The sequence below is a fragment of the Oryzias latipes genome, chromosome 15 (genome assembly GCF_053564925.1).
Source record: "Oryzias latipes strain Hd-rR chromosome 15, Olatipes_Hd-rR_3.1".
NCBI lineage: Eukaryota > Metazoa > Chordata > Actinopteri > Beloniformes > Adrianichthyidae > Oryzias > Oryzias latipes.
The window spans coordinates 20094722-20118719 of record NC_136251.1 but is presented as its reverse complement, the minus strand read 5'-3'; the positions used below and the strand labels follow the sequence as shown (position 1 = coordinate 20118719).

Below are 23998 nucleotides of genomic sequence, written 5' to 3'. Positions count from 1 at the left end.
CTTACAAAAAATACCCATGGTTTTTACAGATATAGGTATGATTCTGGCATCACTTATTGTAGTATAAAAAATGATAATAATAATTAATGACGGTGCTGATTGTATTAATATTGTATAACTAAAGAGCATCAATTTCAAAATTACATTTTTGATAAAAACATTAATTTCCTGTTTGAAGCTGCCAAACCCTACCGCTGTTTGAGTTTGGATGTTTTGTCATGACCATGATCCTTATGATTGAGCTCGTCTCTGGAGCCAGCAGAGCTGTGTGCTGACTTCATCAGGACTTCAAAGTCAGAATCTGTGTCCTCTTGCTCTTTCCACCCTGGAAGGACAACATGCATTAGTTTCAGCATGGCCCTTGAGGGCTTAACCAGAACAATACACCAAGGTCATTAACATGAAAATCTGCACTACAGACACATAGTTTATTATCTACAGTATGGTAGCAAAATGCTGTTTTTAAAGGCCAGAGTATTATTTAAAATGGAAAAAAATAAAGTTCAGATACAGCTGATGATGAGATATAATTGGCAGGAGTTGTATTATTATCAATCATAAACACATTATTTTCATAATCTTTGTCTGAGTAAAATGCACCAATGCCTCATCACGCTTCAAATTTACTAGTAATAACTTGGTAACACACTGCAAGATAATTGCGAGTCATAGGTCAGGTTTGGTAACAATCTAAATCCATGTGCGTTGCTCAATCAAGACTCAGGCAGAACTGTAATTTATAAAATTACAACTTTTTACCCAACTGCTCATTAATTTTATGTGATACATTAGGTTTATTGCCAAAAATTGTATGAGTGTTTGATCAGCTAATTAGGATTGTAAGGATGGTTAATAAGCTGTACCTTGAGATGTGATTAAAGAGTTAGACCCCCCTGGAAGCACAACTTCTGCTGGACTTCTTAAGGTGGCAGCGCACTCAACGGGCAGGCTGAGACGGTAAAAACCCATCCTGCTTCCTGCACTGTGGTGCGCCAACAAACGCCGGGAAACCCTCAGACTGGACAAGCCATCAGTAGACCCACCAACTCTAATAACCTTAATTGACATTGACATATGAAAGATAGATGTGAAACAATGATACTTTAGTTTCAGGTTAAAAAATAATTACTATGATCCTAATTATTTTACCAATAATTACTTTGTTTAAAGACCCACTCCAATGAAAATCGGGCATGTTCTTGAGGCATTTTTCTGACAATTTAAGACACAAGAAAATTAAGCCTAAAATTGAATCATTTGTCTTTGGTGTGAATCAGGAGCAGATGGAAAAAATGCAGTTTAAAAAAGGGCTTATTTGTGAACTGGAAACTACATTGGGAAGGTCACAAGCTCCCTAGTCCACTTCATTCTGATGCCTCCACTTGTAGATGACTTGATCCATGTACGTCACTGTTTGCCTCGTCCTAACTGGCTCAAAACTGAACGGCTGGATAGCTCCAAGATTGCTCACCATTTTTGCTGACTGGTAATATTAGATAGGAGTGTGTGTAAACAGAGAGCTCTCAGCAACAGTAAGGAGAAGAGGGGGTGGGGTTGCTCTGGGCCACAATTCAGAGGGGAATTTCTGATGAGCTACTGCTGCTCTGCCAAAACTGTCCTAGAAAACTCCTTTTTTATTATTTTGAGACTTAAAAACAGCATAATCATAGTTAAAAGGCCACTGGGAATGCTTTTAAATAGATAGCTCAAATGATGATTGGAGTGGGTCTAAACAAAGGTTTGAACCAAGATTCTTGGAAAAGGAAGACTAAAACTGAACAAACTCACCTGTATGTTCTGATCAGAATCATGTATGGATGTAAACATGGACTGTTTCCAACTCATCCAAAGAGGTGGGTCTCTCGCCATATTGAAAGCAAAGGGTTTGTAGCCCTCTTGTAGACCACAGGCCTTAAAGTACTTCAATGAGTCCACTTGGTGCCCCAGGTTCAGCTTCCCAACCTGATTCACCCCAACACTTACAATGGGCAAAAAGCCTGAAATATACACATATATACATACTTATCAGGTCAAAATATGAAGTAATTGTCAAATGATTAAGAATCACCAAAACTGATATATATGTCACATGTGTTAATACAACTTCTACTGAATTTAGTCAATTCAAACCATCATTGATTTCAAAATCCTTGGCGGCCAGCTCTGATCCTCGCTGATTAAACAGAAGCTCTCCATTGAGTGTGACCATCATGGATCTTTCACCCATATCCAGCAAGCAAGCAACCACATCTCCTCTGATCCATGGCCATCCTAGGGCCTCACCACCCTGATGGTGCCACAGGGCCTGAAAGCAGAAATATATTTTCAATATGGCGGGGGGGATATATATATATATATATATATATATATATATATATATATATATATATATATATATATATATATATATATACAGTATGTGCAAGCAAATCCAAGAGCAAAAACATGTAATAATAAATATTTACAAAACTACACATTATACACATACAAATCTGTTTTTGTTTCATTCAAAATATGAAATAGTCAAAGTTAGAGTGCCTTACCTCAAATCCATCAAAAACGAATGCTTGGTCATCTGAGCCAAGCTCTTTATCTGGAGTGCAGTCTGGTCGAGCCCAGCCCACTCTCATAGTCCCGTCTGTCTCCACTTCAAATTCAAAATACCACTTCCCTGTGGTCACAGCATAAGATTTATCTGGTCTGAACACTCTGCACTTCTCTGTGGAGAAGTGGCACGGCTGTGATAATGTGGCTGTCAGTCAAAAATAGAGAGCAAATATGGTTATCTTCTAAATAAAATTAAAAAAAACTGATTTGCAGTCAAAACCTCTGAAATTGGCTGCATGTTTAACATACAATGAACACAAATGTTGCTACATTTGTTAATATTGTTTTAAAAAAATAATTAAAACTCTAATAGTAAGTCATACCTACATAAAATGTATACAGATATTATATCATCTTCAGGAAACAGAAATGAAATAAAGCGAGCATTTAGTTTTAAGATGAACAGGATTTAGAGACCAACCCGGTTCCTGGTTGAGGGGCTCGAAACTGTAGCCAAATGCCAGCAGGGTGCAAACAGCATCTCTGACACCCTCCCTGACTGTTCTTTTTGTTCTTTCATCCAGAAGGCTGTAAGGCACAAGCTGTGGACTCTGCTTTGCTTTTACATCCTGGAATTACAAACACAAAAGCCAGGATGGACAGCTATATTTGTCACCACACTGCTTTTTTATTGTTTCTTCATTTACATGTTTTGCATTTGTATTAGATGAGGGGGAAAAAATATTCTTCCTTTTGAAAAGCTTTGACTTGTTTTTAAAATAAACACTTTTCAGTTTAAAATTCTATTGCTTCTCAGCATTCATAAATACATTCAATCTGATTCATAAATACCTGCTGGACTCCATAGGTCCAACCCTGCTTGATTCGTTCTCTTGCCCATACATTGTGGTCATTTTCTGCCAGCAAATTAACCACTTCCTCATCTGCCGAGCTGAGAAAAACTTTGCTGAAGTCGATCGGTGCAGGCCGGTAGCCACCGAGAAGTTCATACCTTAAAGAAACAGTTTGTCATGATATGTGCTATTGCTAAAAAAAGTTGTGCTATCACAGGATTCTGTTTATCTGTGCAGCTGGACTATAAAAATTGATCTAGAAGATGTTTTGTGACTCGCATGGTGGAAGTGAATTGGTCTCTTGGGCAAAGATGTCACAACAAGACTGCATGTGGGAGGAAATATCTCAGACCTTCATCTCATCTTTCTCCATTTTGACATCCTCCTTTCCAGAATGTGCACTTAATTTTTTTCAAAGGATCATCCCCTGTCCCTCAGGTGCAGGTGAGATGCACCTTTTGTGAAGAGTTTGATATGCTCAAAGGGTGTGACTGCATACCACAACGCTCTGCTTCTCCCTCTGGGTTTTGTCATTGGGGCAGATCTGTTGCTGTCTCATTGCTGGGTTTGAAATCAACAGTGATGTCATGTACCGTATGTTATAGATGGTAAATGGTAAGGGCAAATACCTATATAGCTCTTTTCTACTTTCCTCAAAGCTCCAAAGACACATGCACACAATGATGGCGGCTCCACTGTCTCAAGCAACCACTTCTGATGAAAAAATGTATGTAAATGCTCATATGTGTTTGTTTCAGGCTTCCATGTTCGAAACTCTCACGTTCACGCGTCACTATGCAAGTTTTAGAGACTGCTGTCAGGCTCTACGTACAAAATGGGCAGCGACCACATGTTGAAAGTTAAACCAGTTAAACTTTGACCAATTAGGTTCTTGGATTTGGATTTGATCAAATCAAAGATAGTTTGCACATGTAACTGCAGCTAGTGTCTTGCCCAAGGAAATTTCACCCCTTAGGCAAGCACCACAGCTGGTTCTCACCTGACACATAAGCAAGAAAAATGCTGTTCTTCTGTTGCTCCCTTTCTTGGACTCAATCTTGAAAGTTCTCCTTCCCTTTGTTTTCACCAAAGTCCAGCTGGGATAATTCCTGTTTCTTCTAAATATCTAGTTATGGTTCCTGCCTGGCACTACAATTTTCTAATTGCTCCTAGCTTTTGTTTAAGTAGGAGTCAAATGTAAGATGATGGTCAGAGGGAGTGAGTTTTTTCTCTACCTCAATGTTGAGATTGCTGCTTTAGTATACAGAGAAGTCCAAAAAGTGCAAACAACTGTTCTTAACATTTTCCCAAGTGAATCTGACACATCTGTCCACTTTATTGATGTGGTGAGAGAATGTTCCAACTCCAGGTGCAGTTCCAGGGAAGGAACTCATGGATCCAACATTTATTTGTCACTTGCCATAGTGTTTTAATAAAGGCAGTGTGATCTTTAGCATTGCAACACAACACCCAAGAAACGAAATATAATCCCACACAACATGAAATACTTTACTTAGTATGAAGTCTTGTGTATTTGGCACGTGCTTCAGCTTTGTCATTTGTCAACCCGATGTGGAAGCCAAGGGCAAGGAGAGTCCTCCAAAGGGAAAAACAGAAGCATTAGCTACTGCAGCAACAGAAAGTACCACTTACTCTGTTTGCAAAATTAAAATAGTAGTTTGCTAACAGTTAAACAGCACATTCCAGTTTTATTTCACCTTATAAATCTTACCTAAGAGTGTCCTGAGCTGTCTGAAGGTTCTGGCTTTTTTCCTGCTCTGGCAGCTTGGAGAATTCGACCAGACATGGGTCATGCCTTTTACTTTCATCTCTCATCTGTTGAACAAATAGATCACCCAGAGTTTTCTCTTGAAAGGTGACTAATGTGCTAACTCAAAGTGGTGTAACTAAGATGTGAGAACATGTCTTACTGGTCCATAGGTCCATCCAAGATCAATCTTATCCTTTACCCAGAGCTCATGAATATTTTCTGCCAATTTTTGTCGGATGTCTTCAAGTTGTGGAGGGAGTACAACCTATGAAAGGTCATATTTTCAATATTGTGAAATTAAATACAAGTTTTTGTTCCATTTTTTTCAAAAGCAAATCAAAAGATGGTTAACTTAAGTACGAGTTACCTTGCTAATGTCAACCGGTGTGGGAGAGAAAGTAACTGGAGTGACTGGCACCAAGGGGCCAAAGAGCTTTTTTCTTTCCTTTTCACATTCCACAACATGTTTCTGACACGGCTCTACCTTCAGTTTGACTTTTGGAAGCAAAGCCTCAGAGCATGAAGCATAGCCTGGTGGGGGCAGAAAGCGAAACTCTCCATGCCGTCCGCCAAAAAGAAAACAAGCCCTAATTTTCCAGATATAGATAATATTATTTAATATATTTGAAAATAAAATAAAAAACAGTTTAAAAAAATTTGAAACAACATAATCACTTCAATTGGACATAAAGACAGACATGCAGAACAGAAATGACTTTGCTACAACTGACCTTACTCCAGCAGAAATGCTGACCACAGGGTAAAGAAGTCCATTAGCAACGAAGTTCTCTAACATGCCCTGCACTGGCAAACCGTTGACCCGAAAAGATATGCATGGAACAGTGAGGTCAAGGCAGCAGCTAACCACATCATTATCCCTCAGCAGGTGGGGGAAGCGAGAGCTGACTCTGCGGCCCACACAGCCTGAAATTTACAAAACCTAGTAAATACTTTTGACAGTTCCATTTATTTTCAAAAATAATACATGTAGACAGTAGAGGAAAAAGGGAGTAGTTGTTTAATTTACATTTATTGCATACTACTGGCAAAAACGTTACATAGGATTGCGCTAACCCTTAAAATTAAGTTCTAGCTTTCTGAAGGCCTCCACAAAAATCTCTTTAAAATCAATCTTAAGATATAGAAGTAACAAAATAACTACTTACAACCAGGGTTGCCAAAAAAATCAGCTAATATTTCCTCCTGGGTTTATCTTCCCTGACCAACCGTAACATCGGGTCTCTTTAAACGTTAAATAAAGAAATCCAAATTTTGTAAGTGTAATTCCACGTTCCTACTGAATGCAATTCATGCATTAATTTGCATTGGTGGCCTCTATTTGGACGCATGGCAAATTTGCTGCCATCCTGTCATAAACTTGACTCCTCACACATGTGGGAGGAGCTACCGCCACATGTTCTTACCCCGATCGCTACATGGAGCAGTGTTAGTGTTGATCTCATTTACAATGTGTAGAAGACATACAGTGGTGGACAAAATTGTTGGTACCCCTCAGTTAAAGAAAGTCCACAATGCTCACTGAAATGACTTAAAACGTTCAAAAGTAAAAAATTAAACTTTATTGAAAATTAAATAATCAAAATCAGCCGTTGCTTTTATTCAGAAGTTTAAGAACCATGGGACAGTAGCCAACCTCCCTGGACGTCGCCAGAAGAGGAAAATTGATGACAAATTGAGGAGACGGATAGTTGGAACTGTATCCAAAGAGCCCAGAACAACCTACAAAGACATTAAAGGTGAACCCCTAGATCAAGGTACATCAGTGTCAGATCGCACCATTCGTCGTTTGAGCCAGAGTGGACTTCATGGGAGACGACCAAGGAGGACACCACTGTTGAAAGGAAATCATAAAAAAGCCAGAGTGGAATTTGCAAAAATGTATGTTGACAAGCCACAAAGCTTCTTTGAAAATGTCCTTTGGACAGATAAGACAAAACTGGAGCTTTTTGGTAAGGCACATCAGCTCTATGTTTGTAGTCTAAAAAATGAAGCATACAACCAAAAGAACACTGTCCCTACTGTGAAACATGGAGGAAGCTCAGTTTTTTTTGGGCTGCTTTGCTGCATCTGGCACAGGGTGTCTTGAAGTGGTGCAAGGTCAAATGAAATTTCAAGATTATCAAGGCATTCTGGATAGAAATGTGCTGCCTGTTGTCAGAAAGCTTGGTCTCAGTCGCAGGTCATGGGTCTTCCAACAAGACAACGATTCAAAACACACAGCCAAAAACACCCAAGAATGGCTAAGAGAAAAGCGTTGGCCTATTCTGAAGTGGCCTTCTATGAGCCCAGATCTGAATCCCATTGAACATCTGTGGAAGGAGCTGAAACATGCCATTGGGAGAAAACACCCGTCAAACCGGAGACAACTGAGGAGTGGGCCAAAATACCTGTCGACAGGTGTAGAAGGCTCATTGACAAATACAGAAACCGTTTCATTGCAGTGATTGCCTCAAAAGGTTGTGCAACAAAATATGAAGTTATGGGTACAATCATTTTTGTCCAGCCCTATTTCATTAGTTGTATTTTTTTAATTCTGTTAATCAACAACTCAAAAGTAATGGCTGATTTTGATTATTTGATTTTCAACAAATTTTAATTTATTGTTACTTTTGAACATTTCAAGTCATTTCAGTGAGCATTGTGGACTTTCTTTCTTTAACTGAGGGGTACCAACAGTTTTGTCCACCAATGATTTTGAAGATAACTTTTTTTATACTAAAGGGCTCTAGAAAGTAGTCTATGATCACATCTCCATGTCTTGGTTGTTGAAATCATTTAGAGATTTTTCCAGTTATGTGAGTTTCAACCCTGCTGCAAGAACTGCATCTGATTGATTGACGCTTTCAGCGGTACTTACGTCTCTCTGTGACCCAGATTGTCGACTCAAATTAGACAACCATTTTTTATTGTATCAATGCAAATAAGAAAAAATATTGTAAAGTTCAGGATGAAAACAATTCTCCATGTTGGTTTTCGACTCCACCTGCTGATAATGTCAATAAACACATCACAGACCAAAGCTGTGTTGCTGGTTGGCAGAATGCGTCTATGGCCAAAATGTAGATTTTGGACGCGCTGTGCCACCCAAATCATGCTGCGACGCTCAAACCACTCTGAGTAATCTTGTCCCTTTATCTAAGCTCAACATATGATCCATTTTTGGGAATTAATCATGCATAGCAAGACTAAGACAACAACAAAAAATTTTAAACAAAGCAAAGCAAGACTTTGCTAATCTTTTGAACGATAATTTAGCAATTATTTGGATTTACCCTTCATTTCTGTGCGTCTGCAATATGAAACGCAGCTTCAAAGCACACTGTCTTTTCTTCACAAGCTCAATGTTACTTTATAGAGCACCACCGCATTGGGTAATTTTGGAATTGTCTTCACTATGGGGTCATACAACTAAAAACGGAAGCGGCATTGTCAGCATGACACTCAGCATAAGGCTGGGATATTGGCATAAACTGCCAAATGACTCCTGAGCACCTGGGACTGCAGCTCACTGCTTCCTTCAGCAGATGGGCCTGTTTACCAGGAAGAAATTTCATACAATCAGGTGCATGAAAACTAGTCTACTTTAACTTTGACTTCCAGACGTTTTAAAATTCAAAGTGGGTAAGTTTCTTAGTGTGAAGGTTCCACACACTTTACCTTTTACAGACATAAAGATAAAAAATGTTGGGTTTTGTCTGAACAAAAGAAAACTTCCCATGTGGATAAACTACTAGAAAAAAAGTCTGAAAAATAGATAATTTAATTGCAAAAAATGTGAATTTTGGAGCTGTAGCTGTATAGATGATGGATTACAGGCTCCGGGTTATCAACAGGTGTGCTTGCTTGCAATAATCTCTGTCACTGCTTGCAGACTGCTTTAGACTTAAGAAAAAAAGCAGCTTGTGTCTGTGTTTTTAGATAAGCACTGTTTAAGTCGTCAAGCACCAAGCTGGAAAGTCCTGTCCACTTTGTTGTATGATTTACAACCCCACACCAGCGTGCCAGAGTTAGTAAATCTGCCCCTAAATGTATTAGGATCACCATGTTCTGCAAGGACAACATCAACATGTTTTTTCTTTTTTTCCATTTGCTCTTTTAGTGCTTTGATGATAAAGGAGTTCTAAATCTATCCTAAACTTATCTGTTCACCAACACTACCAATCAAAACTTTTAGAAGATCCAGTTTAGTTTTGTATTCAGTGAAATGTCTTTTTGCACTTTAACACAAATGAAGAATACACATAAGCAAATGCAACAACAAAAATAAATCCTAGAATCAATGTATAAACCGCAATGTAATTTAAACTGAAAAGTCATCAAAGTAGCTACTTTTTACAGATGTATCAACTGAATACATTTAAGGAACTATTTTTAAAATAATACAATCTTTGTCAAGAAGGTTCATTTCAAGTCTCCTGGAAATTTCCATAAACGTTTGACATTTGTTGGTTGCTTTGCTTTAAATATTTTATCTAATTCATCACAGAGTTCGCCATAATTTCAAGTTCACCGTTTTAATTGTAATCTCTTCGTGTAGTTCTGGCAGAGCTGGGATTTCTGCTTTAGCTCTTTATATAGAAAGAGGGAAAAGGGGAGTTAAGGATTATCCTCATTATTGTCTGGTGTAGATGTTAGTCAAAAGGGGCGGGGCCTGTCCACACACATACTCAAGTGTTCCAAACACACCTGTTGGCTCCATACACAATCACATACAATCATGTCAACATGTATTCACATGCACATTTTTGTATTACACTACTGCATTTTAAATCAAAAAGGGGTAAATTATGAAAAGAATAAACGTATCCCCTTAATATAAAAAAGTATTTTTTGTTAGAGACATTTGTGTGCCAAAACTTTATTGTTTTAACTCATCCTCACCTGACCAGAGATGAAGTCCATCAAAGCCATATGAACAGAGGTCATCACCAACACCATTTCCCCCGAAGCCTTCTCCTCCCCTTGGCCTCGGTTGGTAGCCTTTAGTGCAAGCCCAGCCAACGCGCAGGTGTGTAGGTTCAAATGTGAGAAAGGTGTTGACATGATCCACAACCAACTCAAAGTACCATCTCCGATGCTGAGAGGAGGCCTCTCCTGGATCTATGAAGATGTTTGGTCTCATGCTGTGGAACGCAAATCCAGGAGGGACAAAAAAAAAAAAAAAGGCAACGAATAAAAAGAACATCCAGAATAATTTTAGCAAGACATGAAATGAACAAAATATAAAAGAACTACAGAAATCTACAGTTTTCTACTGTGAAAGATTAAAATTGAAGAAAACATAAACTGTTTCTATACACCAGTCTGACAGATTGAACCTAAACTTTTAAATAAAAAGGAAGAAATGTAAGAAATTGGATAAATGAGAATGTTTCTCGTTGTTGAATGATAAAAATTCTCATAATTACATGTCAACTTACTTTTTTCACAAATAAAAAAACATATTTGAAGATTGAAAAAAAATCATCAATCGGGGCACAGAAAGGCAGAAAGGGAAAGACCGAGTGCTTTGACGCAAAATCAAGTCAGTTTGAAAAAAATTATAGAAATAATTTAAGAAAGTAAAGCACTTTTGATTACTTAAATGTTATTCATACTAAATAAAAACAAAAATCTGCTCACCATATCGATAAGTGACAGATGCTTTTAAGTGAAGCAAAGAATATTCAAACTATGGGTATGAAAATAATAGCTTTGAAATTCAATTTTTTATTAAAAATGTATTTTCTAAGTGTAATTTCACATATGTAAGCACTATAAGTGTTAACCCCCAAATATCAAGAAACTAAAAAGGCTCTAAATGCCGGGGTACTACCGAGATTTCTGCCATAACTTTGCAGATGTTGTGGCTCCCTGAACAAGCCAGACTAGTGTCCATCCTTTGGTTTGGTCACCTGAATGCCAGAATGCATTGAACTCTGTCAAAGCTTTCTTTGCAGTGCCCCTGTCCTGGCTGCTCCTGATTTTGAGCGTCCCTTCAAGTTAGAAGCAGATGCCAGTGATTGTGGAGCTGGGGCAGTTCTGCTGCAGGAGGATGAACATGGTGTTGAGCATCCCTATTGTTATTTTTCAAAGACGTTTACTATTCATCAAAAACTGTACAGTACAACTGAGAAAGAAGCTCTTTCTCTGGCACATCAGCACTTTGAAGTTTACATGGCCGTAATATTGTTATTAAAGTCTAAGTCTAACATTGTATTCAGCCCAAAAAAATACGTTCAAATAGGCCAACCACAAAACTTGGCCCACTGTGAAATATAATACTCTAATATCTGATTAATTTTACTCATCACTGACACAGTTGTTTTTTGTGATTGGAAAAACAATATTACTAAAGAATATTCCATTATATTTTTAAATTCAAGAAGGGAAAGAGCTCAGTAAAACTCCTGGCTAGTGTGCGCCACAACTCTCCACCAAAAAACGGATGTTGACAGTGCGTTTGGAATCTTGACCCACAAATTGAAAGAAAAACTGTTCAGAATTACCTGGTGACCTGATTTGCCAGCCGGGTTTGAAGGAGCAAATCTCTGTCTGGCAGCAGACTGTCACAGATGAGGTTCTGATTGGAGCGCACGGCCACACCATGGCACACACACAGGGAGCACAGCACCTCCAGAACCTGCAACACCACCCCTCAGCACTTCGGTCTCTGACAGCTTCACTGATAGAATTGTTTTACCAGCTCTCAAAAAATGTTGAATGCCCATTAAAGCAGCAGCACTTGTCTCAATACTCTCTTGTAAAGATGACACAACTGGATGCTCTTAAATACACAAGTTCATAGATGAAAAAAAATTAATTAAAATAAAAGGAACTTCCCATTTTGCATTAATGTTTACTAAAGCAATAAGCATTTACCATACAAATTTAAGAAGAAAAAAAACAATGATTCCATACCTTATTGATGCGTCCATGCTTGTCTAAAAATGAGATGATGGACTCTATGTGTCCTTTTTTGATGGCCTTTAATGCTTCGGGGCTCTCTACTAGGATGCAATGCAACACCTCCAGGGCCCCTGGAAGAACAGATGCCTTTTACGAAAGAAAAGCATCCAGTACCAAGCCATGTTTCAACTTTGACCTAAAAGTAAGGTCAATCTTTTAAATCAAACCAACCAGATGAGGCCTCCAGTCGATCCAGTCTGCTAAAAAGCCAGTCCATAGAGCCTGAGAAATGTGCACAGTTTACCCGGTTTCCACGGATCATGGCAGCTAGAGAGAGAAAAAAACTTTTGTATTTTTTTTTATAACAACAAAAGTCAACTTTGAGTCCTATAAAAAAAAAGAAGGTTTAGTTGTTTTTACCCAAGAGCTCATAAAAACAGTTAAGGACGACTTCCCACCCTCCGCCACCTTCAGAAGCAGCCTCAACAAAATGGGAAGCACTACTATATTGGTGCAGGTTGTCAATACATTCAAGGACCAAATCCATCACACCCTGGAGAGAGAAAAAATCTGAGCATTCCAGCAAAACACATGAAGGTGCACGTCGCATCAGCTCCCAGCCATATTTACCTCCTCTTGAAACATGTTCTGTCGTTTCTTTTGCACATTTAGGTAGTTTTGTTTGTCTTCCTGGTTTAGTGCATCACATGGAGATTGGAAGTAGTTGATAAGGTCCTGGAGACTGGATGTCATTAAAGGCATTGATATGCTGATGGAGGGAAGGTTTCCATCTTGATGAGATCCATCTAGTTTCCTTGACAAAAAGAAGAGCTTTCTATTATTTTAGATCCAATGCATTTTTTATCCTGAGAGGTTTTATTTAAAATAATTAACTTTTTATTTTTTTTAGTACACAATTTTATTTGTGTCTCACAAAGTGCATCTATTTCATTGCAATCCTTCCAAAGATGAAATCTCCTAATCACACATCAGCACCTTATAAACCAATTGAACAGAAGAAGGGAACTCCGGATCAGTCTTGCTGTGTGAGCTTCTTCTCTCTGAGATCGAGACAGCGACAGTCCATCATCCATGTGACCCTCACTGTGTAAAACAGCCTAAAGAACACCAAATGGGCGTATATTAGATTGATGCTTCTTATTATTAAATGACATGCCAGATTCACAACATTTTTAAGAGTTTACCTTTCGCTGAGTCCCTCCCATTTGACACTTGGCATCATCAGCTTGGTAAGTTAGCCAGAGCCCTGAATAAACATGCTGAACGTAACAAACAGAGTCCCCATACTTGATCTCTGGATGCCCCATCCCATCAGCATCAGTCCTTGCACCAGAGTGAGGCTTGTCCTTTTTGCAGTCATAAAAAAGTAAATATAATAAATTCAATATCATCAATACTCGTATGGAAAGACAAAAAAATCCTTACAGATTGTTCTTTGTTTACACTGACTAAACACTCATTACGAAAAGTGCAGTTTTTCTCATATCTCTGCCCACCTTTGATGACCTGAAGCAGAAGGAGCTTGTGTTAATATTAGCTTTGTCTCGATCAACCAGATGAAGGCCTTTCTCTTCTGTGAAGCCCAGGTATCTCCCAGTAGTAACGTGGCAGAGTCTGAACGGCTGGCCCCAGCATGTATGTCTGCCACTCCAGCTGGAAAACATTAGGGATCCCTGCATTATTGAGACTTTCAAAAGAAAACAAAATACCTTTAGATGTTTACAAAATTGATTACTTACGCAACACGCAGTATTTCCAGCCTCCAGAGTGAACGAGCATAAGTGGAAACTGATCCAGTCTCATATTGAATTATCCTGAAAAAAATAATAAAAAAAAGAAAGGTGGGTTTGTTCAAAGATGCAACAGTTTCTCAGGTGGACAGAAGAGAAAAGCAGTTCTTTCAACATACCGTTGAAGCTCCTCTCCCTGTTCTGTGTAAGGAACAGTCAGACATGCATCGCTGTGGCTGTGCAGCAACCGCAAGGTTTCACCGCCCTTCAGGTAACCTGGAACCAAAACAGACAAACGTTCTAAGCCATCCGAAAAAGCAAAAGGCAGAACAATCACTGCCTTTCATTTGGATTTGGAAAGGGTTTATTTCAGGCAATCAAAGCAGGAGTAATGCGACAAAACAATACAATCTGCAGTGTATTTATTTTGGTATGAACATAGTATTTATGAAAACACACGATGAGCAGATGATTCTTTTAAACTACCCAACTTATTTACAGTTAGATTATCAATTATTAGTCAATGAACTTAACTAGTTGTTAGAATGTGAAAATAATTGAAAATCACTGTTCTCCTTGTTAACGAGTCCAAACAATCTGACTGCTTCCCTGACTTTATCTCCAAAAAATCCAACATGTGCTCTCCCTCTGATGTCTTCAATCCTCATCACTCCCAAAAAGAACCCCAACATTTTCAGCTCTGCCTCCTGTCTTTTTCTCCAAGACTCTATACCAACGTGGCTGCTCTCACCAGTCTTCTACACCTTTCTTTTCATTCTTGCCTTTTTTGTTACACATCCCACCTAAAGACTCCCTCCACTCGTTTTAACCTCCTTACACCCCCTCCCATCCATTTGAGTTTCACTTGAGTCATTTAGCCACATATTTTGTGTCTTACTACATCTGACCTTCATTCTTCTTTTTTCCAGAACAATCATTCACCTCTTTAGATGTTCCTCCATCTGTTTCCTGCTCTCACTACCGATCCCAGTGATATCTGCAAATATCTTGGTTCACAGGGATTCTTGTCTAACCTTAGTAGTTCTTTTCTGGACTTTTAGGTGTCCTTTAATAGTGATATCATAAATTTTGCCTCACAGGACTGAAGTGCACTCAGTTTCCTTGTACTCTACTTTTTCTCCCATTCTCTTTCTTAGCCAAAGAACAAATATTTCAACAAAAGCTCAACAATCCTAAAATAAAAATCAGAAAAAAAGTCAAAGTCATAACTCAGAATATTTGTGGCGTCTCATCCTCAAAAAATAATAAATAAATAAACAAATCTAATCCCTAAATCAAGGCAATTTTTAAAACAATTTCCTGATGCGAAGTGCAACGTAAAAAAAGAAAAGTGTATCTCCTGTTTTCTTTAGGACTGGTTGTTCAGCCAATTTCAATAATTAAGAAATAAATCATTTTTTGGGGGGGGGGAGTTGACAAACTGACAGAGCTTTACTGTGTTCCTTAGGGGAAAACAAAAACCTGCACTCCAGAGTGACCAGATTCTCTTTTTCAAAGAGTTATTATCACCAAGTGCTTGAAAAAGTTGCCTCAGCATATTTCCAAACAAAATAGACATCAATTTTATGTCTGTTTTTTATTTATGTGCTACTTAATGTCAACTGAAGCAAGTCTAATTTAGATCTGAAAACAACAATAAGAACAGAATTAATCAAATATCAAAGGGGTGGGTAATTTTTTGGTAAAACAAAAGATGTGAACACTAGGGAAATAAAGATTTTTTATTTTTAAAGGTTGAAACGTCAGAAGAAAAGAAACTTGCCTTGAGCCACTGCACCTCCTGCACAGATGGGAGCAACACTCCACAGAGTTTGGTGAAAGGCTGCATTGACAATCAAACTGTCGCTCAGGCTTTTGTTGTCACAAACAGTTCCAAAGATTAGGTGCTTTGAACAGAAAGAGCAGGAAAATAGAGAAAGTTGGATTCAGCCAAAACAGAAACAAAAGGAAGTGTTTTTTCATTATCACTTATTTAAACAAGAATCTAAAATAAAAAATGAAATTTCAAGCAAAGGATAAGAAGTTATATTTTGAAGAAGAAAAAAAATAGTCAAGTCACTTTTTTTGGGTTGAGGTTCAGGTTGCATTATTCACAATCATTAAACGTATGATCTAGTTTAGGAATATGCCTTTCTTTTATTCCCCTACTCACCAGATATCTTTCTGAAGCCACACTGACCAGTATGAGGTCGTCTCCAACACGCACCTTCTCGCCCTCTGACCTTTGCCTGGATGATGGATGAACGGTCCACCAACAAGCCTCCCCTGAGTCAAAAAAAATAATCACATTTCTGAGAAAAAATAAACAACTTTCTGTGACAGTGACAGCTCAGTCAAAATGAAGAAAAAACAAAAAACCTCCATCACCAACCACCTGTTTTATCCTGCTGCAGACCAACGTCAAAAGCCAGCTTGTCAGTTGAAGATTGAGATGACGACAAGCAGCTCAGATACTGGAAGTAAAATATATGTTACAAGTAAAGTGTGTATTCTTGCAATTATCTAGAACCTTCTCACTAATTCATGGATTTATTGCAGTGTAGGAAACTGGAGACTTACCATGCCGCTGTATGAGTGTTTGAACAGCACTGCCTGGCCATAAAGGAGAGTGCGATGGCTTCCTCCATCTCCTACCTTTAAATTCCATCAGCATGAAGAAACAATTTAGCAACTGCAAATACTAAATTAATGCATGAGTAAAGCCAGTCAGACCTCACAATAAATTCATTACTACACATACACCTATTTAGAGTGAACATTGTAAAGTAGAAGATATTGTAACGTGAAATGGGTAACATGTCTTTATCTCCATTTTTTTTTAGAGATAGAGGAGGAACAGTGCAAGCTTTTGGTGTTTTTTCATTTTTTGCCTTATTGATTAAATGTGTTTTTTATTTAAACATTTGGATAGTTTTTTTGTTCCTTTCAAAGGAAAGTTCTATTTTCACACATTTTCTACCCCCTAACTTTATTCTTTTGGCTTCAATTTAAGTGGTAAAAGAATAAAAGCAATTCAAGACTTTCATGTGATTACAGTTCCTGCCACGAAATGGTTTTTCAGTACTTTTTGCATTTTTCTAACAACAAGCTAGACTTTTCTGAACAAAGTTCTAGTGTTTTTGGCAGTTTCTTTCATTTGTATTAAATACTTAATCCAAAAAATATTTAGACAAATAAAAAAGGCCAATACACACATTTTACGAAAGTCACATTGATAAATGATTGTTAAGACACATTTTGGTGAAATGAATACAGCAGCCCCCCACCTCTGCAGCTGCTTGCTCACTTTGGGCCAACATTTCCTGCAGGGCCCGCACAGACAGACACCGAGCCAGAACAAAGCCACACACGGACAAATCAGGCGGAACATTCTGGGAGAAAAAAGAACACAAGACAGCACTGAAATACGGCAGCTTTGGATCTCTCCATTCTCTACAAAGGTTATTTGTGCAATTTCAGGCAATTAAAACATAATATAAAACAATATAAAAAACACTTTCGATAAAGAATCTGTACAGTAGATATTTAGACAAGGGCTATGTCATGTTAACACATGGAAACGTCTCCTCACACATAACCATTACAGCTCAGAAGGTCGCTGCACACACAGCTGTCACTTCATGTCATTTCCACAACTTTCATAACCATGACACCCCCTTTTGGAAAGAGAACTGAACAAGAGCAGAAGGCAAGAACATCAAAAGTAATCCAGTACCTGAATATTATCATTAGCCATTATTAAAAAAAAAAGTCAAACAATGCCTGGTAAGTATAAAATGTTTTATGATTGTTCTTAACAAGCCTTTAAGCCATCTTTCTTTTTTTTCTTTTTTTTTTGATACAGATCAATTGTAAAGGTTTTGAAGTCAAATGTTTCTGGACAGGTTTAATAATTCCAACCAACTTAGTATAAAGCTCTGTCCAAATGGCCACTTCCAATGAAAATTCTATGTAAACCTGCTTTTTGACGTCAAACAATCAGGAACTCGAATTAGGTAGTGACACATGGATGGTGTCCTACTTTATTTCCTGGAAGTGCCAACCGTTTGGAAAATTGATCATGATGGAGAAATTCATTGCGGTTTGTGCTCGGCAGAAATTGTATGACACAAAGTTTTTTATATAATAGAGCTGTGAAAGAAAAAGCCTGGAGCAAGATTCACGAGATTTGCACCACTTTGACATTTCACACCAAGCCTCTTCCAGCTATAGCTGTCGGATATGCGTTAGTAAGCAGTAGAAAAAGAAGAAAAAGTCCCTCTCTGTCTATCTAGTGTGAACACCGTAAGCTAAACGTGCACTTAAGAACAAGCATTTGAGCGTGCATCACATGTGCGGTGTGTCCGTAGCTTCATATGTCATAGGGAGAGCTACCTTTTGGGCTCCAGTGTGCTTAAGACGCAGATTTCCAACAAAAAGATAAAAAGTTATTCTAATTTTTTTTTATCTGTTCAGGATTTGTTTCCAACTCTTTATACAGCACACCCAGTAATATTTACTATTACCTGGTGACAAGTTCCTGTCATCGACAAACTAACTCCCTAAAGCCATCACTGCTGAACGGTGGATGTTGTTGCTGACAACTCATTTTGGTAGAACACATCAAAGCAAGTGTAGCACTGATTTTTAAAAGTTTCCAGTTACCTGGATTTTTTTTTTTTTTTAAATCAATGACAAAGAATCTCTGCTGCCACAAACACACAGCTACCCCCCCCCCCCCCCCCCCCAAGATTAACCTGGAAGAGATGTAGACAAAGGCAGCTTTTGTTGGGTTTCCTTTGATCTGGGCAGTACATGCTGTTCTCCGCTCTTGGTGTGATTTGTGACGCCAATCTTTGGCCACAACATCAAGGTGTTTGCTCTTGTTGAGACCTTGGTGGCCTTTGTGTATTTGATCCAAAATTCCTCGCTTTCATGGATCGTTTCTCTGCTTTCTCCTAAACGAACACTGTGACTTACGTGGATCTTTCATACATTATACCTCTTGCTGCTGCTTGTTAGAGATCTCTCCTCCCTGAAAGGGTCAATTTTTTATCTTTGATGGTGGAATAGTCCTCATTACTGCAGCCACATAACATTCCATATCCATTCCATCGTTTGTCTCCTCCCCTGAATCTCTGGACAGCATTTGAGCCACAATTATCATTTTAGCTGCATCTAGTGTTGAGGAAATTGTGGAACTCTTCTGAAATTGATGAATCTTTCATTTCTAGGCTGCTTTGTTGAGTCAAACCAAACAATTTGTGCTCCTCCTTTACCCCTTTTCTTTTTGAACTTCGCCCATAAATGCATCCCCTTCAGTCAGTTCTGTTGTGTTTATTGTGTCGCCAGAACCCATTTATTCCAGCTCCCTCTCTAAAATAGGCATTCTCCAGACAGTGGTAACAACACCAAGCAGCGTGTTGAAGCAAAACTTTTACAGGTTGCGTTTTAATTAGAATTCCTTATGGGTACATGTTGCTCACAGCGTCATTGTGTCACCTTCTGTTATGTGGCAGTCTGTTCTCCCTGTCATTGAATTTGTGTGTGTGTGAAACAAATCCAAATATATCATGAGGGGAAAGAATGCATCCAACTAGGTTATCTCTACACGTATTATTATTATTATTATTATTGCAATCTCTCTCCTCGTATTTGAACAACTAAATGAAATGCTCTCTGCTTCCTTAACAAGCCTATTCATGAGTGCTCCTTACTTCAACCTGGATGTCCTCCTTGTTCAATTTAGCTATTTGTAAAGGATATACATTTTCTTTTGAGTCATGTCACTTTTTAGGCTCCCAGAGGCAAAAGCTTTGAAGTTAAAACTTCACCTGAAACCTATTTCTAACTCCAAAAATCCCACTTCTGACACCATGTGAAGAATTTGTGTTCTGGAGAGCAGAGGAAGGAAGAAGAGCTAAGCGCTGTGACATCTACCGTATTTTCCCTACTATTAGGTGAACTTTAAAGTCTTAATTTTGGAACAGTTTTAACCTCATTTCTTTTTTTGGAGTAACAAGTATTGTTAATATGCTAAAGTGGCTAACATATAGAATGTTACAAACAAGTTCTGCAGGTAAGCTACTGTGAATGCAGGTAATAAAGCCTGACTGACTATGAACCTATCTCTGGTGCTCCTATCTCAATTAATGTGCCTTTAGGCCCGTACACACCGGGACGAATATTCGCCAGCGTTTTTCGCCACGTTTTTTGTGTTCACACCCAGGCAATTTTCACTGACGATGAGCCGAGCGAACATGCAATTTCATTCCCTGACATTAGATGGCGCTTAATGTAAATGAGAAATACCCCCTGTAAACAAGGTGGCGCTGCGCAACTTTACGCTTCTTAAAGTCACTTTTCACTCAGAAGAAGAGAGCAAGTATTTACGCGCTTGTCAGAATCAAACAAAGAAAACATGAATATGTCCAGCACCCGTAGCTCTATCTCCAGTTCCAGCGATGAAGAAATTATTGTTCTGTTGAATGATGAAAGACGCCGGAAAAGACGTCGATTTTGGGTACATCCCATAGTTACGAGAAGAGAAGAACATGGGGAGTTTTGTCGACTGGTACAAGAGCTGAAAATGTATCATGAGCGTTTTCGGGGATATTTTAGAATGTCTGTCAGTGAGTGCATATTCTTCATCTTATTTCTTTGCGGCAGTGTAGACGCTACTTGGCGTATATCTTCTTCGCGGTGACGTATGTGTGCTCAGCAAGACAGTTTTGTGATTGAGCGCCCCCAAGTTGTGTTTTACTGTAACTTCAGAAGCTCCAGACACGTGTGCAAAAGCGCCATTCTCATTGGTCGTATAGTTTTTGACGCGGCGCGTCAAACCAAAGAAACGAACCCAAGGCGTTTTTTAAATAATGACGCTTTTACGCGTGGCGTTTTTCGCGTCGGTGTGCACACTCACATTGGTGCCCTTTGTTTAGTCACGAGGCGCAAAACGTCGGCGAATATCCCGCGCGAAATTCGTCCCCGTGTGTACAGGCCTTTAGAGTTCGGTGCGCCTTAAATATGAAATACTTTTGAAATAGATTATTTATTGACAGGGCATCTCACATGGGGCTGGATGGCTCAGATGGTTGGGTGTAGGCCTGGCATGCAGTATACCTGGGTTTGATAAATTGTCTAACTATGTAGCCACAAGGAATGTGCTGAAATATGAACAACATTAATGGTGTGCCTTATAATCTGGTGAAGTGGTGTAGTGCGTAAAACACAGTACTTTATTAACCTTCCAATACACATGATTGTTACTTGCTACTTAGTGTTAAAGCAAGACGTCACTTTAATAATAATAATAATAATGGATTGGATTTATCTGCGCTTTTCAAGACCCCCAAAGCGCTTACATTATGTCCATTATTCATTCACTCCTCATTCATACTTGGTGATGGTAAGCTATGTTTGTAGCCACAGCTGCCCTGGGGCAGACTGACAGAGGCGTGGCTGCCATTTCGCACCTACGGCCCCTCTGACCATCACCGGGACATTCATACACATTCACACACCAGTGGAGCCGCACTGGAGGCAAGGAGGGTGAAGTGTCTTGCCCAAGGACACAACGACATTTGGCTGGTGGGAGCGGGGATCGAACCGCCAACCCTTTGATCATTGGACGACCCGCTCAACCACCTGAGCCACTGTCGCCCCACCTGCAACTCACAATTATCTTCAATAAGAAACATTTACAGGTCTGTAGGTCATCAGGTAAGATGACCCACAAACACTTCATTCTGTACAACAAATAATAGGAAAAACCAAAAAAAGAACAACAATCAAGGTGGAGTTCTGTACCTTGCAGTTTGAAACAGGCTCAAGCTTGCAAAGTCTGCTGCCAAATCCTTCAGCAGCAAGGCACAGTTTCAAATGTTCCTCCTGATAAGTGAAGGTGCTCTGCAAAACGACCTCATCCCCCTAAGGAAAGCAGACAGATATGAGAACAAAAGCAAAACAGAAGATCTCACATCGGTAAGGGTTACACATTCCTACAATTACTGAAATTAGGTTGTTCATTTCCTATTAATTGTTTCTTCAAAGGTGACTTTTTTGGGAGTTTTATTTATTTTTATATAGTCACAATAAACCAATTACATAGAAATCTGGAAAGAGATGTGAGCCTTTCATTCAAATTTATGACATTAAGGAAAAGGCCTGCTACATTCGAGTGAAAAAGAAAATTTGGGTCACTTCCCTTTAATCTTATCTGTTAAAATGCCACGTAGACTGCAATAACCTAATTAGGCATCAATGTCTATTTTAAGAACAACAGAAAAAGACAAAAGATTACTAGGAATACCAACACCTCTCTGTAACCAGATTAGAAAGTTCCACAGTCAGAAGACATTGCTTGACGCCCTTATTCCCCTCTTCATACCAGAGGTAGTACTCTCCAATCAGTCAAAGACTGATTGGGAACTTTGATGAATCATAGACCTCAGTTCTTGTGCAGTACATATGTGTGCATTTACATGACTGGGGTTAAACTTATATAGTTTATAATTCTATTTATAGTTACAATAAAATATATAGTTGTTGTTTTTTTTACCAGCATGCTAGAAAAAAAGACAAATGACAAATAACAGAATTACTTTATAAAATCCACATACTTACTGGCCGTAGATATAAAACTACACTTTTATTGTCATCAATAATAAACCATATGTCCCTATTTATTTGAGTTTTGCCTGCTTCCTGCTACAATTCCACATATACTAAAGTATATCTTGCTGTACATGTAATGGATTGATTTAAAAGCATTACTTTGGTATTGATGCCTCATTTCCATAAGAGACTCTTTCGTGAGGCTGGCTGTTATCAGAAAGCAGATATTACAAGCTGTGAATTTCCAGCTTGGGAACAATGATAGCACTAACAGAGAAGATGAGAAAGACCATCTGCGGTCTGTTTTCACTGTCAGAATACCAAAAAAGAAAAAAAGAAAAAGGTATAAATAACTTCAACTGCTTAAACGTGATTAGTGGGAATAAATTGATGTGCCTATTTTCTTGTTTGCATGTGATGTTTGAACAAACACTTACATCAAATGCTTTACATCCACATATAATCCTCTCCTAAAAAAAAACTATACAGAACTATAACTATAAAGAAAATAAAGACAATTTAAATTTGCTCAAAAAATGTCTTTAAAACCTATAAAAATATAGCAAAAACACAATAAAACCTTCAAAAAGGTAAAAGTGACAAAAATGGCAATGATTTTTATGCATAGCACTTTGGCAATGAACATAAAGCATGCAAATAGAATTTAAAAAGTACAAAAACAATCTGGTTTTTGCTTCCTCAGTGTAAGGGTTAAAAACAAATCAGCTTAAATCGACACCTCTGTCTCCAATTAAACTATCTGGATATCGGTTTTTGACTCACCGTTCGCAAAAACTGAAATTTGTCTTCACTTTTTCCAGTTTCGGACATAATTTAAGTCTGAGGCTTCATTTGACAGCTTTTACCTGTAATGTTGCCAGAAAAACACAGAAGGGCTTAAAGAGGAGGAATGAACCAGGGCTGGTCTGTGGGCGGAGCCTCTCCTGGAAGCCACACCTGCAACTTTATATGCAGTTGCTTTTTAATCATATTGGTCATTTTATTGCAATATTCCTAAGGGAACTTTCACTTAAACCAGAATATAACGTTGCCTTCAGCGTTTGTCATATGGCAAAGGAAAGACAAAACAAATATTGTATTTTTTGGACCAATCGGGAAATTTTGTGAAGCCACATTGCAAGAAGCTTGCAAGCCTCTTGTCAGTGATTTCTTTAAATAATTATGCAATCAAACCACTTCATTTAACAGTATGGCATAGGGTTACCATTTACTCACAGCAAGAAAAACTTTCCAGACTGAATTTCATTTGGTGTGGAAGATTTTTCCCTTTGCCTCCTGTTCCCATTCTGTGTCTGTGTTCAAACATCAGTTGTGTAACAGCCTGTAAATCTGTCCTTTTTGGCAAGAAAAGCTGCATCAATTGTATCTTCCAGACCTACATTTCTAAAGATAGACTGGGTAAAGTCAATTAGTGATTTGATTATATGCACTTAATTAAGCTCAGCTGCCATCAAACTCAGCTATTAGAGCTATAAACGCCCTGGCATTTAAATCACAGAAGTTCAGAATGTCTAATTCATTTTTTATTC

At 38.4% G+C, this 23998-nt stretch overlaps 1 protein-coding gene across 2 annotated transcripts in view; it reads right to left on the bottom strand.

Moving 5' to 3' along the window:
- ryr2b (ryanodine receptor 2b (cardiac)) overlaps positions 1-23385 on the bottom strand; it is a 68858-nt gene extending 45473 nt beyond the window's left edge. For both annotated transcript variants that reach the window (XM_023963050.2, XM_078932476.1), the window contains exons 1-30: positions 23232-23385; positions 21642-21761; positions 17120-17224; positions 16413-16487; positions 16228-16306; positions 16006-16118; positions 15616-15739; positions 14012-14108; positions 13842-13916; positions 13599-13755; positions 13287-13448; positions 13078-13199; positions 12712-12895; positions 12502-12634; positions 12313-12408; positions 12094-12212; positions 11682-11815; positions 10075-10316; positions 5904-6096; positions 5540-5759; positions 5333-5437; positions 5134-5237; positions 4915-4998; positions 3400-3559; positions 3029-3176; positions 2544-2752; positions 2131-2305; positions 1789-1997; positions 864-1056; positions 193-325 (exon numbers count right to left, since the gene is read on the bottom strand). In XM_023963050.2, the coding sequence (XP_023818818.1) occupies positions 193-325; positions 864-1056; positions 1789-1997; positions 2131-2305; positions 2544-2752; positions 3029-3176; positions 3400-3559; positions 4915-4998; positions 5134-5237; positions 5333-5437; positions 5540-5759; positions 5904-6096; positions 10075-10316; positions 11682-11815; positions 12094-12212; positions 12313-12408; positions 12502-12634; positions 12712-12895; positions 13078-13199; positions 13287-13448; positions 13599-13755; positions 13842-13916; positions 14012-14108; positions 15616-15739; positions 16006-16118; positions 16228-16306; positions 16413-16487; positions 17120-17224; positions 21642-21761; positions 23232-23279 (4118 nt within the window). In that variant the 5' untranslated portion in view covers positions 23280-23385. The remainder of the gene's footprint in view (positions 1-192; positions 326-863; positions 1057-1788; positions 1998-2130; positions 2306-2543; positions 2753-3028; positions 3177-3399; positions 3560-4914; positions 4999-5133; positions 5238-5332; positions 5438-5539; positions 5760-5903; positions 6097-10074; positions 10317-11681; positions 11816-12093; positions 12213-12312; positions 12409-12501; positions 12635-12711; positions 12896-13077; positions 13200-13286; positions 13449-13598; positions 13756-13841; positions 13917-14011; positions 14109-15615; positions 15740-16005; positions 16119-16227; positions 16307-16412; positions 16488-17119; positions 17225-21641; positions 21762-23231) is intronic.
- Positions 23386-23998: the final 613 nt, after the last annotated feature.